General features: G+C 39.4%; 4 protein-coding genes across 4 annotated transcripts; 2 read left to right on the top strand and 2 right to left on the bottom strand.

The window, feature by feature from the left end:
- Positions 1 to 1,554: 1,554 nt before the first annotated feature.
- On the top strand, positions 1,555 to 5,672 carry LOC125213402. Its single transcript, XM_048113920.1, has 5 exons — positions 1,555 to 1,841; positions 2,581 to 3,004; positions 3,111 to 4,341; positions 4,457 to 4,603; positions 4,890 to 5,672. The coding sequence occupies exons 2-5, from the start codon at positions 2,960 to 2,962 to the stop codon at positions 5,492 to 5,494; spliced, it is 2,028 nt and encodes a 675-aa protein (XP_047969877.1). The 5' UTR covers positions 1,555 to 1,841; positions 2,581 to 2,959; the 3' UTR covers positions 5,495 to 5,672.
- Positions 5,673 to 5,866: 194 nt separating this feature from the next.
- Positions 5,867 to 8,023, top strand: LOC125212329 (5' exonuclease Apollo-like). Its single transcript, XM_048112459.1, has 4 exons — positions 5,867 to 6,195; positions 6,456 to 6,664; positions 6,944 to 7,051; positions 7,184 to 8,023. Exons 1-4 carry the CDS (start codon positions 5,904 to 5,906, stop codon positions 7,877 to 7,879), a joined length of 1,305 nt encoding a protein of 434 aa, XP_047968416.1. The 5' UTR covers positions 5,867 to 5,903; the 3' UTR covers positions 7,880 to 8,023.
- On the bottom strand, positions 8,016 to 10,818 carry LOC125212328 (G-type lectin S-receptor-like serine/threonine-protein kinase At2g19130). The gene is made up of 2 exons (XM_048112458.1): positions 9,570 to 10,818; positions 8,016 to 9,473 (listed from the first exon to the last, which is right to left on the bottom strand). Exons 1-2 carry the CDS (start codon positions 10,609 to 10,611, stop codon positions 8,074 to 8,076), a joined length of 2,442 nt encoding a protein of 813 aa, XP_047968415.1. The 5' UTR covers positions 10,612 to 10,818; the 3' UTR covers positions 8,016 to 8,073.
- Positions 10,819 to 11,932: 1,114 nt separating this feature from the next.
- On the bottom strand, positions 11,933 to 14,473 carry LOC125216081 (G-type lectin S-receptor-like serine/threonine-protein kinase At2g19130). The gene has a single exon (XM_048117700.1). It carries the CDS (start codon positions 14,430 to 14,432, stop codon positions 12,024 to 12,026), a length of 2,409 nt encoding a protein of 802 aa, XP_047973657.1. The 5' UTR covers positions 14,433 to 14,473; the 3' UTR covers positions 11,933 to 12,023.
- Positions 14,474 to 15,517: the final 1,044 nt, after the last annotated feature.

The raw sequence follows: 15,517 nt of genomic DNA, 5'->3' as shown, positions 1-15,517 counted from the left end.
AATATAATAATTTAAATACTGAAAAAATTATAAAATTAAATACTAAAAAAATACTAATGATAAAAACATCAATTGTTACATGGCCAAATTTATTTGAGAAATGGATATTTATAGATGGAACGGGAGCATATAAAAAAATGACAATCACGCATGGCCGCTGTGAGCTCCGTGAAGCAGCCATCATTTCGTATTCATGATAGTTTGCTGGGCTGCCCTCTTATTTATCGCGGTGCGATGCAACCGCTTCAATCAACGGCTGCATTGTGTTGCTCTAAAAAGGCTTGGCAATTAAAAATACCCAATACAATAAATGTGTAGATTAAATAAATACTCTATAATATGTGTATGCATGAATCATGCAATAATTAAATATGAACTATACATCTAACACATGGAATAAATATCCAGTGGAACTTTAAGTTGGTGGTGGATTGTGGAAGTTAATTATTCTTTCTTTCCTTTTTATTTTTTGAGAAAATGAAATAAATTATTCTTGATGCTACCTTTCGATTTAACAAATGATGTTTCTTGATTCTTGAGGAGTAGATTGGAGCCGTATAATATATGCGGCTAATAAAGTCCACATAATTTTGTACTAATATGCTTATTATGGCACGATAAGTATTGGTTTAACCATCCCAATCAAAACGAATACTAATAGTCTAACAATAAAGAATAATTATTTTATTTTTGTACTATCTAATAAGCATATGAATTGTTCTTGTTTCCTACACTTTTGCTAATGAGTTTTGGTCCTTGTCCTTGTTCTGTAAATTTTTACACATTTACTCTTTATTGATTTTAATTTTGTAATTTATTATTTTTTTAAAAATTACTACAGTAAGTACTTTTAGATTTTTCATTTATATATTTTTTAATTTGCGTGGTAAATTTGAAAAATTGGAGACTTTCTTTAATCCAAAACTCCATTCTAAATTAGCATCCACATTATTTAACCAAATTAACCTAAACGTTGCTATGAATGTTTATGCAATTTTCATTGCCCAGAAGATTTTATCGTCTCAAAATGTCTTGATTATGAAAATTTTCCATGATTGGAATTGAATTGAGCCTTATATGCACTAAATCTGAACTGAATTTCCAAAGGTGATTGGTATAATCCAATATAATTGGATTGCTAGGTCGTTTTGGCCTTTTTTGGATTTAATTATACTCATAAAGTATAAAGTGTTCTTTAACCTTACGCAATATACAAGAAGAAGAAGACCACTTTTAGCATTAATTGCATATTCATCCCAAACATACTTAATCCGTGGAGTAGCCAATTTTAGCTAAAAAATACAAGATCAAGTTATAATAATTGTGTTGACATACTATTAACAAAAATATGAGTACCAAATAAAATACTTTTATAATTTCAAACCTTTTATAGTTTTGTCCAAATAATATCCTTGTAAAATTTCAAAATAAAAGAGAGAATTTTATAAAATTACAAAATCTACCTATATAAAAACAAAAAATAAAATATGAAATTAATTGCCGCACCTCAAAAATAGGTGAGGCTAAAATCAATCATAACAAAAATCCGATCCGAGGGATATTAGATTTGCTGTTTCATCTCTTTCTTTATTATCGTATCAAATTTCCCTCTGTTCACAGAATACCCTAATTTGCAGCGAATTCCATCTACTCATCAAATCCCGATACCTTCGCCCTATAACTCACTATAAATCTCACCCGACCTTCTCGTTTCCCCCCCCCCCAAAATTACAGATAATCGCTGCATATTATCTGCCTATTTGATTTTTTTTAATTTATGTTTTTAGTTGCGGATTATCGCTTCAGGAGCTGTAATCTCCAGGCAATCTGGCTGAGAAGAGGTCAGATCGTAGCTTGTTTATTATTTTATTTTTTGAATTGTTTTGGGATTTTTTTTGTCGTTATCTAGGGGTTAATGGATGATGTTTTGAGCTATTCTGTTATCTGTGGTTGAATTTGTTAGCTGTTGATGGAGAATTAGATCCTTTGATCCGGGAAATGAGTTGCGCTGAAGTTTGGGATTCTGTTGTGGATGTTTTCTGATTGGTTGTTGTTCGTTGAAAATTATGAGTAAATTGATGAGATTTTGTCTTCTTGTGTAGTTGATTGGAATTTATTTATCGTTGATAAGATTTTAATTGTGTAACACAACTATTTCATGATGAATCTTAAGTTATAACTCAGCTGTAATTGCCACATGTTGAAGTGTCTATTAATCCCTGCTATGCTTTCGCATTTGATGATGATTTCTCTTGTCTGTATACAGAAATTAGTAATTGTTTGGAATTGAGTGAAACACGGATCCAACTCTGATGTTGCAAAACCCCTTATTCCTAAGTTTTTCTAGTTTTTTTATCCTTTTTCTGTGGAAGTATGTTTTATCATCTCCGGAGAGGAGAGGAAAGGGGACATATGGTGAACTTTTATGTGGCTAAATAATAGTACTAGTATTTGAATTGAATCTGGCTTTGGAACTCACTACTATATATGAAGAGGTTTATATACGAACTTCATGAAAACTAGAGTATTTATTGAAAAGGTATTATTATGCATGCACTGACATGGGTTTTTCTCTACCAGGCATCTGTCTCTTATATGCATAATCAGAACTGGGCACTTGCTGTTGCCAAAGTTTCTATTTCATTCTGGCAGATTCAACAACTTCTAAGGGTTCTCACACCTCTGAGCAGGTGTGGGGTGATAACGAGAGTGTGATTTTTGTATGTGTTTTGAGGAGATCTAGATCATCCCATGTTTGGAGATTGTGCCGCATCTCTGAGGGTTTATCAGTTGATTATGGCTAAGGTTGGCTTTATCAAGTCAAAGTGCTGCAGCGTGTGATTTGTTCTCGGTAGTTGTTCTTGAGTGTTTTTAGGAGAATAGGTGTACTTAATTTCAAGTTATCTTCAGTTTTGCAATAAGAGAAATCAAATGTGAATGAATTGTCAATATCCGAAGGATGGTCAGATTTTCATGCTTCCAAGCTCAGTCTCCCAAACATAAGGTTGGTGCATTGTCCATATAAGTATCTTGTCATTATTGGGTTACTTTATTTATCTTTTCATACATGCTACTTTTATCTTATTTTTTCTGTTCTTTTCCATGAATAGAAAACGGTTCCACAATCTAGTGAAGCAATGCACAAAACTCTGGAAGATTCACCACCAAAGCAGGCTTTACGGAATTCTTCTGATCTAAATACAGGAAATAAGCCTTGCCTGAAAGAGGAGAAACACACAGTCGATTATTTTGCTGATCATGTGACTGACTACTCTCCAACCGAACATGACTGTGGATCTGAGGAAATGAATGGCAAAGACAGTACTGAAAGTGATACTAACATTCATAAGAACACACAAATTAGAAAGTGCCAGTCTGTGGGAAATGGATTAAATTGGGAAGAGCAAACCTTGGCTGCTGATGGCTCAGAGGAAGAAACAGAGCAGAAAATTTCATTTGATGGATCTGGAGATCATAGTAGGACAGAGTTGCCGGAAAGCAGTGATAATAATGGACCCAGCCTCTCAGATCAATATCCAGATCCTTTGCTATCTGATTCTGTTCAAGTTGGTTCTGATGCTAAACATATGTCTATATATTCAACTGGAGATGGAGAACAACTTCTAGAAGAAGGTAACGGGAAGTATGATATTGCTGTATCAGGTGAGCATGGTTCTGATGATGTTACACCACATACTGGACATGGTATAGTAAAATCACGTTCTTTACCTAGGTTGGGTTCCCCCAAGCATTACTCTCCATCCTTTATAGCGCGCCCTAGATCTGCTGAGGATTTGAGTACTCTAGATTATAGGAAGAAAGGGATGGATGGAGTTGGAAGGCAAGTGCCATATCAAGAAAGACATGATGCAGCGCATAATGATGATGACAATATAGGTGAAAATCCTGCTGATGAAACAGATGAGAATTATAATTATGAAGGTTCAGCAAAGGACTGGATAATACCTAACATGCAGAAAGATACAGAAGGAGACACTTCTTTTGATAATTGGGACAAATTACCCGCTAAGGACTTCCAGATAAAGCGAATTGAGAATTGGGTCATCAACGTTCAGCACTGTGGCCCACCAGAAGAATCTAATGAGTCTGATCCAAGCTATGATCAAGAGACACCCAAAGCCAATCCCTTATTGGAGGATCCCACCACTTCAAAGGTGGAAGTCAAGGTCAACCCTGGAATGGAAGCAGCAAAAAGATACATCTCTTCTATGAACGTCTCATCTACATCAGCTCAGCTGAGTAACCTTGGGTTACAAGTGATCCCCTTCCTCAGTGCTTTTGGGAGCCTCAAAACCCTTAATCTGTCTGGAAATGCTATAGGTTTGTTCTCTGTCATTTATTCCTCTACTCCTGTCATGCATCATTTCTTTATGCCCCTTACTCATACTATGCTTTGCTAAATGATTTCTTGTGTTGGCTGGCCTTATATTCTCAGCAAGGATAGCTGCTGGTACTCTTCCTCGAGGACTCCATGTTCTGAACCTCTCAAAAAACAGTATCTCCACCATTGAAGGATTGCGGGATCTTACACGACTCCGTGTGCTTGATCTTAGCTATAATCGCATTTTAAGAATCGGGCATGGTATGTCTCCTCTTTATTGAGTATCATGAATAGTGCTAGGATCTGATGTTATGTGTAGCATTATTATATCTTTTGAGAGTTCTGTCAGCTATATTAAATCTTGTTAAGATAGCAGTGAAAATAATGTTATGAAACTGGAGCAACTATTTTGCATTGTGGGAGTTACTTGTTCAATACAATAGAAACCCCCTTTTTACTTGGGCGCATAGTTGCCGTCATTTCTCTCCTGGTTGCTTCTATTTGTACAATACAGCTTGTTCTTAAACGAACTTCATTTTGTTTGAAGGCCTCGGAGCTTGTTCCTCCATCAAGGAGTTATACTTAGCTGGCAACAAGATCAGTGAGGTCGAAGGTCTTCACCGCCTCCTCAAACTGAACGTTCTCGATCTGCGTTTCAACAAAATCTCCACAACCAAATGTCTTGGCCAGCTCGCGGCTAATTACAACTCCCTGCATGCCCTCAGCCTGGAAGGGAACCCAGCTCAGAAGAACGTAGGCGACGAACAGCTAAAAAAGTACGTGCTGAGCCTTCTCCCCAACCTCACATACTACAACAGACAATCCATCAAAGTCGGGACAACAAAGGACGCAGCAGACCGGTCAGCCCGATTGAGCTCCCACCAAATCGACCGTGGCCACCGACTGGAATCCAAGACTGCGAGGAAGGGCATGGCTTCTCAGAAGGGAGCATCTACTTCGAGCCATAGCCGGAAAGTTCAAGCTGGGGTCTCACCGAAGCCAACAAGGAGCCGCCACATGCGCCTGCCTCCGAGTGGGATGAAGACAGCGGGCGTGGGGCATCAGCTCGACTTTAGCAGCAAGGTCCCGAGCTTGAGGACGGATTTCTCCTTTCCCCGGAGCCGGAGCGAGGGAAATCTTGGAGTGCTTTAAAATTTAAAAATATCGTTTGAATAATGCATCTTCGAGTGTGATGCAGTGTGTGATCTCTCTCAGTTATTTGTTGTGCGACTTTGATTTTTGATTTTGTTTAAAACTATCGGTTTGGCTGTTTGATTGAACACAGATCAACGGAACTCTATGTTTGACGATTGAACAGTGTTTTTATTTACTCTGTCTCGCTCAATTTATTCATTCTCTTTTTTTCCTCTCTAAAATCGTTATCTGTTAATCTATATCGTTTTCCCCATATCCTTTGATTAAAACTATACTCGAATTATATAAATTTGAAAAAATGAAAATCCACAATTTTGCATTTGAAAATATAATAAAAATAATTAAATTTTCACATGAATAAATAAATATTCGCGCCACGATTTCAGAAGCTCAAAAAAACGCTTCGATGGAGAGCGGAATGATATCGGTCGACAGATGGGCGGCCGGAAGCCAGGCCTACTTCCTGACGCACCTCCACGCCGACCACACCGCTGGTCTCTCCGGCGCGTGGCGGCGCGGTCCCCTCTTCTGCTCCCGCCTCACTGCCAAGCTTATCCCCTGCAAGTTCCCGGGTTTCGATGTCTCTCTCCTCCGCATCGTCGAAATCGGCACCTGGCATTCGCTTTCCCTGACTTCTCCTTCGTCTCGCTCCATCGTCGAATTTTTGTTCAAGGCGATTGATGCTCAGCATTGTCCTGGTAATTTTTTACTGCTTTCCGTTTGTGATGTTTCAGTGAGATTTTGCTGCAATTTTGTTGTTTTCACTGCTTGGATTTGTGACGTCTCAGTTAGAATTTGCTTTAGTTGCGTTGTTTGGGGATCAGATTTTCCTTGCGATTGAATTTGCTGATTTTACCTCTTTTGAGTCTTATTGTGTTTCATGCTTGTTTAATTTTGCGGCAAATATCTCGTAGGAGCTAGAGGTTTTGACCTATTTTTGTTCACTCTAAATAAATAGGTTCAGTTATGTACTTGTTTCGTGGTGAATCTGGCTGTACGCTTCATACTGGGGATTTTCGATGGGAATCAAATAGTTTAGGCACTGAAAATGGAAGGGCTGTGTTGCTTGATGCTCTCAAGGATCAGACACTCGATACTCTCTATTTGGATAATACTTACTGCAACCCACAATACTCGTTTCCTTCTCGTGAAGTGGCTTCCAAGCAGGTATATATTGTAACATCTGATACACTTAAAATTCTTGTTTTCTGTAGTAGACTTAAGCTGGATATACTTAGTAGAATTTATGCTCCCTCTTACTATAGTCTTAGACTAGCTATTCTGTTCATATAAGAAGATCAGATGAGGAATCGACTGCCCTAATAAGTTGTGGTTGATTCATAAGATTGAACCTTTACATCACCGTTATGATGCTGCATTGCTTCAACCTTTACATCACCGTTATGTTTCAGAAGATTGAACCACACTTTTGACGAATATTTACAGATTGTTGATATTATCATGTCTCATCCAAACGATGAAGTAGTTATTGCGATAGACTCATTGGGAAAGGAAGACCTTCTGCTCTATATATCACAAGCACTGAACATGAAGGTATCAATTACAGTTTATATTACTTCGAAGTTTATAACTGAAACAGCAAAACTTTGAACATGAAGTATCTGTTACAGATTTATAGTACTTCGAAGTTTATAACTGAAACATCAAAACTTTGTCTCACTACAGATTTGGGTATGGCCTGAACGATTACAAATTATGCATCTACTTGGATTTCACGAGAATTTCACGACCCAGACCTCTCTTACTAGAATCCGTGCTATTCCTCGTTACAGTTTTAAAACTGACACGCTTAACAAGTTGAATGAATTCCGTGGCCCAACCATAGGTATTATGCCATCTGGCATTCCATGGGCTGTGGCCACAAAAGATGGGAATACGGTTGGTGCTTCTGCATCTCATGTGAATGAAAAAGAGTGCAGCAAAAATACCGAAAGTTGCTCTGAGATACATGGGCTGGGTGGAAATTCAGGAAACACTACAAAATATTATGAAGTCCATTACTCTGATCACTCATGCTATTCTGAGATACAAGAATTCATTGAGCTTCTCCGGCCTGTCAATATCAAAGGCATTGTGTCTTCAAGATCATGTTGCATTAACCCTCGTTACTACTTTGGCCACCTTTGTGGACCTGAGCAAGCTCTCTGGAGGGTACAGCAGAAACTTGATTACGAGGAAGATTTAAGGAGGGCTGAAGTTGCTGAAATAAAACCTATAGCAGATGATGTTTCTCATGTGTCAGGAAGGAAAAGGAAGAATGATCACATGAAGTTTTTTGGTATACGCATAAGTAGAGTAAGTTTGTTGGGGAGGTTGAGCCGTGGAGCTAGAATTACAAGTACGGAGTCTTGCTCCGAATGATTGAAACTCATGGCAGTGTATATCCAGTTAACCCAGTTAACCTGTTTAGAAGGAACAATAAATATAGCTGTGTAACCAGTTGTAACTAAATGACCACTTTATTCTAGTTATGCAGTATATTATTCCAGACATACTATTGACATACTGAAAGTACTATGAAAACATTGAAAAATTGAACTATTTTATCTACAGAACTAGTTTGCTGTTGTTGAGGAATCAGTGAAGAAGACTATGTGTTCTGGTTTTGCAGCTAATAGGACTTTGAAACCCTGTGGAATCGGAGGTGTGCTCACAGCCACAACTCCCTCAAGAATCTGCACAACCTGACTCGTTGAAGGTCTCATGTGTTCATCATCCTGAACGCACCAGCAAGCGACTTTGCATATTTTCGACACCTCTTCTTCATCAGCATCTCCATTCAGCGAAGGGTCTAGAAGACCAGATATGTCACTTCCGTTTATCGTCACACTTGCAGCCAATGAAGGGAAGAAGGTAGCATTATTATCAGCTGAAAGCTGTGTGTTTCGCCTTCCTGATACAAGCTCAAATAGCAACATCCCGTAGCTGTATACATCTGCTTTAGTTGTGATGGCAACTCCTGATAACCACTCAGGTGCAAGGTAACCTCTAGTTCCTCGCATTGTTGTCAGAACCCGGCTAAAATCACGACCAATGAGCTTTGCCAAGCCGAAATCTCCCACCTTGGGACAGAAGTCAGCATCAAGAAGAATGTTCTCCGGCTTTATATCACAGTGAATGATGCAGTCCCTGCACTTCTCATGGAGGTACAATAGCCCTCTTGCTATTCCTAGTGCGATCTGATACCTCGTACTCCATCCCAAAACCTTAGACTCATCGGCTTTGAATAGATGCAAATCTAAGGAACCATTTTGCAGGTACTCATAGACTAACAACTGCTTCTCGCCTTCACAACATAATCCAAGAAGCCTAACAAGATTCACATGTTGGATTGTGCCAATGGTGCCTACTTCTGCCCTGAACTGCTTTTCGCCTTGGTTAGCGCTCTCGAGTTTCTTCACAGCCACAACGGTCGAATTAGGTAAAGCTCCTCTATAAACCGATCCAAAACCCCCTCCACCCAACTTATCTGAGAACTTCGTAGTTGCATTCTGCAAATCTCTGTATTTAAAGGCCACCAAAGAACCCTCCACCACTTTATTTGTCCCAGCTCTTTGTCTCCGCCTCTTCCACAGTGCAGCCAAAACTGCAAACATGACCGACGCAACCATGGAACAACCCACTGCGGCACCAATTATGACACCCTTATCACTCTTTTGGCCTCGGAATACCGAGGAATAAGCAGAAAGTCTAATGTAGATAGTCCTCCCACTGCTATTTCCTTCACCAACCCATTGCAGATTCAATATGCCTCCATCCCAAAGCGAACATCTGCCTTCGTCATATGCATAAGCCGTGCAAGAGCAATCACTTGAGCAGGCGGATTCACATTCGCCTCTGCTCTCGACACTCAACAGTCGAGAGTACTGAGGCAACCCCATGTCAGGACTCATCATAAACTCATCTTTTCTCCTATCAGCATCCCCGCACTCCAAAGCATTCTCTCTCACACAACCTGCAGAGAAATCATTCAACTCCCATTCATATTCAAACCTATGCTTGAATCCCTCCAAACAATTACAGAATGGAAATGAGGGCTCAGTGCACACACCAAACTCCCCACAATAAGCTGGAACTTCACACTGCTTCGGTGCAGACCAGTACACGTTCCAGTCATTTCCTATCCACATTAGCTGCTTCACTTGTCCCGTCACATCCAGAATCTGCCTTGAGATAATTGTTGGATCGCGAATCGTGTACATGTAATAACTCTCATTCTCATTGTCAACGTAGGTGAAATTGTACCCAAACTTAAGAGCCGCCCTCATTTCGGGCACTCCACTAAAAATCACACGATCCCAAGCTCCACTAGCCCAATACTGCTCACTATTATTCCTCCTTAAAACATTTTGGCTCTTATTTAGATCCGCCTCGAGTGTGAACAATCCAGGAGCAGGATCCTCTGAGTTTCTCCATGATGTAAGAATTTGTTTCTTTTTAGTAATCTTGTTATACCCAATTCTTGCACCAGGCATCCATGTATGAGAAGGGTTATTATAATTTTCCCATAAATATAGTGCCGGAGATGAAGAATTGGAGCCGAATGCTTTTCTTAAAACCAAGTTCCCATCATCAAGAAGCACAGCAGATGCAGAACTTCTTGAATCCGTGATGCTTAAACCAGTTGTCCAAATATCAATTTGGGATTCGTTTACGAGCATCAGATTACCTTTAGAAAACTTGAGTAGGGCGGAGTGCTTTTCTGAAATGGGAGCTTCTCTATTTGCAACCCAGATCACAGTTTTCTCTTTCTCAGTGATATTTCTGTACCATATTCCTATGTAGTACTTGGAAGATTTACCTGGAGAGAAAAATCCGAGCTCGAATTTGCCACCCGAGGAAACGATGGTTTGATCACCGGAGAGAGTTTGGTTTGGTGAAAGGGTGTCAGCTGCATGGGACAAAAATTTGTTGTTGCTCAAACATAGGATGATCAGAGCAAGAATCATGCTAGTATAGGTTCCCATGATCATGGCTGAGAGAGATAGAGAGAGATTTAGAGAGAGGACTTGGAGGGTTGAATGATGAGCAAAGGAGTTCAAACTTTGACTATAAAATACGTGAAGTTGCAGATTAATAATTGATGAAGACATGAAGTCAATATTCTTACCATGAGCATTCAAAAGTGAGAAAGTTTGTAGAATGTGGAATATACTCCCCAGTCAATACTCTTAGCATGAGCATTCAAAAGTGAGAATGTTCATAGAATGTGGAATACTACTCCCCCAGGTGGGTCCCACCATAATCAAATCAGTTTGTGTCTCACCATAGTCATTTAAAAAAATAAATAAAAAAGTACTACCTCCGTTTCAAAATAGAAGTCAGATTTGGTGTGAGCATTGTTTTTAAAAAATTGTAAAGAAAAGTTGGTTGAATAAGTTAGTGGACTATAAGTCCCACTTATATATACCCCCTCCGTCCCACTAAATATGAAACATTTAATTTACAGCATGGGATTTTATGCAGTATTATTTTGTAAGTTAATGAAGAGAGAGTAAAGTAAGAGGGGTGAAAAAGTAGAGATAATGTTGTTTACATTTTAAGAAACGTTTCATTTTTAATAAGACAACTAAAAAAAACGTTTCAATTCTAATGGGACAGATGGAGTATTAATTTTATAAATAAATGTGAGTGAAATAAGTTGGTGGAATATAGGGCACACTAACCATATATGATAAAAGTGAAATGAGACTCTTATTGTGGGACGGACCAAAATGATAAAATGTGACTCTCATAATGGGACAAACCAAAATGACAAAAAAATTCTTTAAATCGTAGACGGAGGGAGTAGTTTTTATTTACTCTTTCTATTTATTCATTCTCTATTTTTTTTCCTCTCTAAAATAGTCATCTACGAATCCATAATCGTATCATAATACTACTATGATTACAAGTAAAAACCATACTCGAATTACGCAAATACTATGAAATATGAAAATCCACAATTTTTTGCATTTAAAAATACAATAACAATGGAGTAATAAAATTTTCTAAGTGAATAAATAAATATTCGCGCCATGATTCGATGTCTCTCTCCTCTGCATCGTCGAAATCGGCATCTGGCATTCGCTCTCCCTGCCTTCTCCTTCGTCTCCGAATTTGTGTTCAAGGCGATCGATGCTTATGCTCAGCATTTCTCTGGTAATTTTTTACTGCTTTTCGTTTGTGATGTTTCAGCGACATTTTGCTGCATGTATTTTGTTTTTACTGCTTTGATTTGTAACATCTCAGTTAGAATTTGCTTTAGTCGCGCTGTTTAGGGATCAGATTTTCCTTGCGATTGAATTTGCTGATTTTCGCTCTTTTGATTTGTTAAGAGCCTTATCGTGTTAATCGATTATCGGATCATGCAATTATCATGTTAAGCTGTTTAGCAAGAACAATAAATATAGCTGTGTAACTAAATGACCTCTTTATCTAGTTATGCAGTTTATTTACATCTATTGAGTTACATATTAAAAGTACTATGAAAACATTGAGAAATTGAAATATTTGATCTAACGAACTAATTTGCTGTTATGGAGGAATCAGTGTAGAAGACAATGTGTTCTGGTCTTGCAGCTAATAGGACTTTGAGACCCTGTGGAATCGAAGGCGGGCTCACAGCCACAATGCCCTCGAGAATCTGCACGACACGACTCATTGAAGGTCTCATGAGTTCATCATCCTGAACACACCAGCAAGCGACTTTGCATATTGTCGACACCTCTTCTTCATCAGCATCTCCATTCAATGAAGGGTCCACAAGACCAGGTATGTCACCTCCGTTTACTGTCACACTCGCAGCCAATGAAGGGAAGAAGGTAGCATTATCATCAGCTGAAAACTCTGTGTTTCGCTTTCCTGATACAAGCTCAAATAGCAACATCCCATAGCTGTATACATCTGCTTTAGTTGTGATGGCAACTCCTGATAACCACTCAGGTGCAAGGTAACCTCTAGTTCCTCGCATTGTTGTCAGAACCCGGCTAAAATCACGACCAATGAGCTTTGCCAAGCCGAAATCTCCCACCTTGGGACAGAAGTCGGCATCAAGAAGAATGTTCTCCGGCTTTATATCACAGTGAATGATGCAGTCCCTGCACTTCTCGTGGAGGTACAATAGCCCTCTAGCTATTCCCAGCGCGATCTGATACCTCGTACTCCACTCCAAAACCTTAGACTCATCGGCTTTGAATAGATGCAAATCTAAGGAACCATTTTGCAGGTACTCATAGACTAACAACTGCTTCTCGCCTTCACGACATAATCCAAGAAGCCTAACAAGATTCACATGTTGAATTGTGCCAATGGTGCCTACTTCTGCCCTGAACTGCTTCTCGCCTTGGTTAACGCTCTCAAGTTTCTTCACAGCCACAACCGTTGAATTAGGTAAAGTTCCCCTATAAACCGATCCGAAACCCCCTCCACCCAACTTGTCTGAGAAATTCTTAGTTGCGTTCTGCAAATCTTTGTATTTAAAGGCCACCAGAGAACCCTCCAGCACTTTATTTGTCCCAACACTTCGTCTGCGCCTCTCCCACATTGCAGTCAAAACAGCTAACATGACCAACGCCACCACAGAGCAACCGACTGCAGCACCAATTATGACACCTTTATCACTCTTTTGGCCTCGGACCACTGAGGAATAAGCAGAAAGTCTAATGTAGATGGTCCTCCCACTGCTATTTCCTTCACCAACCCATTTTAGATTCAATATCCCTCCATCCCAAAGTGAACATCCGCCTTCATCATATGCATAAGCCGTGCAAGAGCAATCAATTGAGCAGGCTGATTCACATTCGCCTCTGCTCTCGACTCTCAACAGTCGAGAGTACTGAGGTAACCCCATGCCGGGACTCATCTTATACTCATCCTTTCTCCTATCAGCATCCCCACACTCCAACGCATCCTCTCTCACACAACCAGCAGAGAAATCATTCAACTCCCATTCATCTTCAAACCTATGCTTGAATCCCTCCAAACAACTACAGAATGGAAACGAGGGCTCAGTGCACACACCAAACTCTCCACAATAAGCAGGAACTTCACACTGTTTCGGCTGATACCAGTACACGTTCCAGCCAGCTCCCACCCACATTAGCTGCTTCAACTGCCCCGAGATATCCAGGATCTGCCTTGAGAGAAGTGATGAATCACGAATCTTGTACATGTAATAGCTCTCGTTCTCATTGTTAACGAAGGTGTAATCATATCCAGACCTACGAGCCGTCCTCATTTCAGGTATTCCACTAAAAATCAAACCATCCCAAGCTCCACTAGCCCAATACTCACTGTTATTCCTCCTAAGTACATATTGGCTCTGATTTAGATCCGGCTCGTGGGTGAACAATCCAGGAGAAGGATCCTCTGAGTTTTTCCATGATGTAAGACTTTGCTTCTTTTTAGTAATCTTGTTATACCCTATTTTTCCACCAGGCATCCATGTATGAGAAGGGTTATCAAAACTTTCCCATAAATATTGTGCTGGAGATGAAGAATTCGAACCTAACCCTTGTCTTAAAACTAAGTTCCCATCATCAAGAAGCACAGCAGATGCATAACTTCTTGAATCTGTGGTGCTTAAACCAGTTGACCAAACCTCGATTTGGGATTCGTTTATGAGCATCAGATTACCTTCTGAAATCTTGAGTTGGGCAGAGTTCTTGTCTGAAATGGGAGCTTCTCTATTGGCAACCCAGATCACAGTTTTCTCAGTGATTTTTCCGTACCATATTCCTATGTAGTACTTGGAAGATTTACCTGGAGAGAAAAACCCGAGCTCGAAATTTCCACCCGAGGAAACGATGGTTTGATCACCGGAGAGAGTTTGGTTTGGTGAAAGGGTGTCAGCTGCATGGGATAAAAAATTGTTGTTGCTGAAACATAGGATGATCAGAGCAAGAATCACCCTAGGAAAGGTTCTCATGATCATGGCTGAGAGAGAGAGGCCTTGAAAGGTGAAATGGTGGGCAAAGGAACTCAGCAGTTGGTAATCATTCAAAGTTGAACTTATAACTAACTAGTAGGAGTACTATAAAATACATGAAGTTGCTGATTAATAGTTGATCGAGTCAATATTCTTAGTCTGAGCAGTCAAAAGTGAGCATGTTCGTAATATGTGGATACTATATTCAAGTTGAGTTTGACTGTCACCATTTTTAATTTATGCACTACATTTCTGTTGTTTTTTAATTAATGCCAGTCACAGACTGCTGCAATATTATTTGAATGTTTATTTATCTAGCAAAGAGATGTATACAATATTAATTTTATTTCCTACTCAGTTTGCATGTCTATATGTGGTGGTTCGCATGCTGGATTCCTTTTCTATGTTGTTGGCCGAATTTGGTCTGTGTCGTTCGAAATGAGAGAGTGATGATCCCAACTAGGTGGCAATCATAAAAAATGCTCAAGGGTAAATTTGCTCGGCCAACAATATTCAATAGCTAGACAATAATTTTTTCTCGGCCAACAATATCAAATACGCCAGACAGCAATCTATAGATTGTTGTCTAGCGTTTATACTATTGCTGTGTAGCGTTTATAATATTGCTGGATACGTGGTGTCACAGTGTCACTTTAAAAGGTGTTGTCATTTTAACACAACCTATACGCTCGCAACTACACTAATTTCACGCAATTAATTATAACGCTATTTCGACATAATTCATTTATTTTTCATAATGCAAAGGACAATATAAAATATAACAGCAATATAATATGTAAAAAATATGCATATTTCGGGTTAGGGATGTCACATCTTCGGCGCCGCCATCCATTCTGCAGGGAAATTTTTACCACTTGCAGTGGGTCTATACATAAAAGTACGTCGTTTTAGCTGTAGAAAACGCCGTTTTATGAATTCTTGGCGATCTCCATGTCAACTTTTAGGCTTGCCACGTACGCTAATTTTCATTCGGAAAATGCAGGGTCGAGTCAAATGGGAAATACTAGCAACCCGGTAAAGTTCGTGACATTTACGCCAATTTTTTAGTTCGTGGGAAAAATCGGAAATTG

Source organism: Salvia hispanica, chromosome 3, assembly GCF_023119035.1.
Source record: "Salvia hispanica cultivar TCC Black 2014 chromosome 3, UniMelb_Shisp_WGS_1.0, whole genome shotgun sequence".
Lineage (NCBI taxonomy): Eukaryota > Viridiplantae > Streptophyta > Magnoliopsida > Lamiales > Lamiaceae > Salvia > Salvia hispanica.
The sequence above is the reverse complement of the archived record's forward strand: the minus strand, read 5'-3'. Positions and strand labels throughout refer to the sequence as shown.

What these genes read in the sequence shown, in the direction of transcription:
- LOC125213402 (XM_048113920.1), top strand. Translation starts at nt 2,960, where the DNA reads ATGGTCAGATTTTCATGCTTCCAAGCTCAGTCTCCCAAACATAAG. An exon ending in TCTGTCTGGAAATGCTATAG is followed by an intron (nt 4,342 to 4,456) that starts GTTTGTTCTCTG and finishes TTATATTCTCAG; the next exon opens with CAAGGATAGCTGCTGGTACT. An exon ending in CATTTTAAGAATCGGGCATG is followed by an intron (nt 4,604 to 4,889) that starts GTATGTCTCCTC and finishes TTTTGTTTGAAG; the next exon opens with GCCTCGGAGCTTGTTCCTCC.
- LOC125212329 (XM_048112459.1), top strand. Translation starts at nt 5,904, where the DNA reads ATGGAGAGCGGAATGATATCGGTCGACAGATGGGCGGCCGGAAGCCAG. An exon ending in TGATGCTCAGCATTGTCCTG is followed by an intron (nt 6,196 to 6,455) that starts GTAATTTTTTAC and finishes CTAAATAAATAG; the next exon opens with GTTCAGTTATGTACTTGTTT. An exon ending in GTGAAGTGGCTTCCAAGCAG is followed by an intron (nt 6,665 to 6,943) that starts GTATATATTGTA and finishes GAATATTTACAG; the next exon opens with ATTGTTGATATTATCATGTC.
- LOC125212328 (XM_048112458.1), bottom strand. Translation starts at nt 10,611, where the DNA reads ATGTCTTCATCAATTATTAATCTGCAACTTCACGTATTTTATAGTCAA. An exon ending in AGCTTATTGTGGGGAGTTTG is followed by an intron (nt 9,474 to 9,569) that starts GTGTGTGCACTG and finishes ATTTCTCTGCAG; the next exon opens with GTTGTGTGAGAGAGAATGCT.
- LOC125216081 (XM_048117700.1), bottom strand. Translation starts at nt 14,432, where the DNA reads ATGATCATGAGAACCTTTCCTAGGGTGATTCTTGCTCTGATCATCCTA.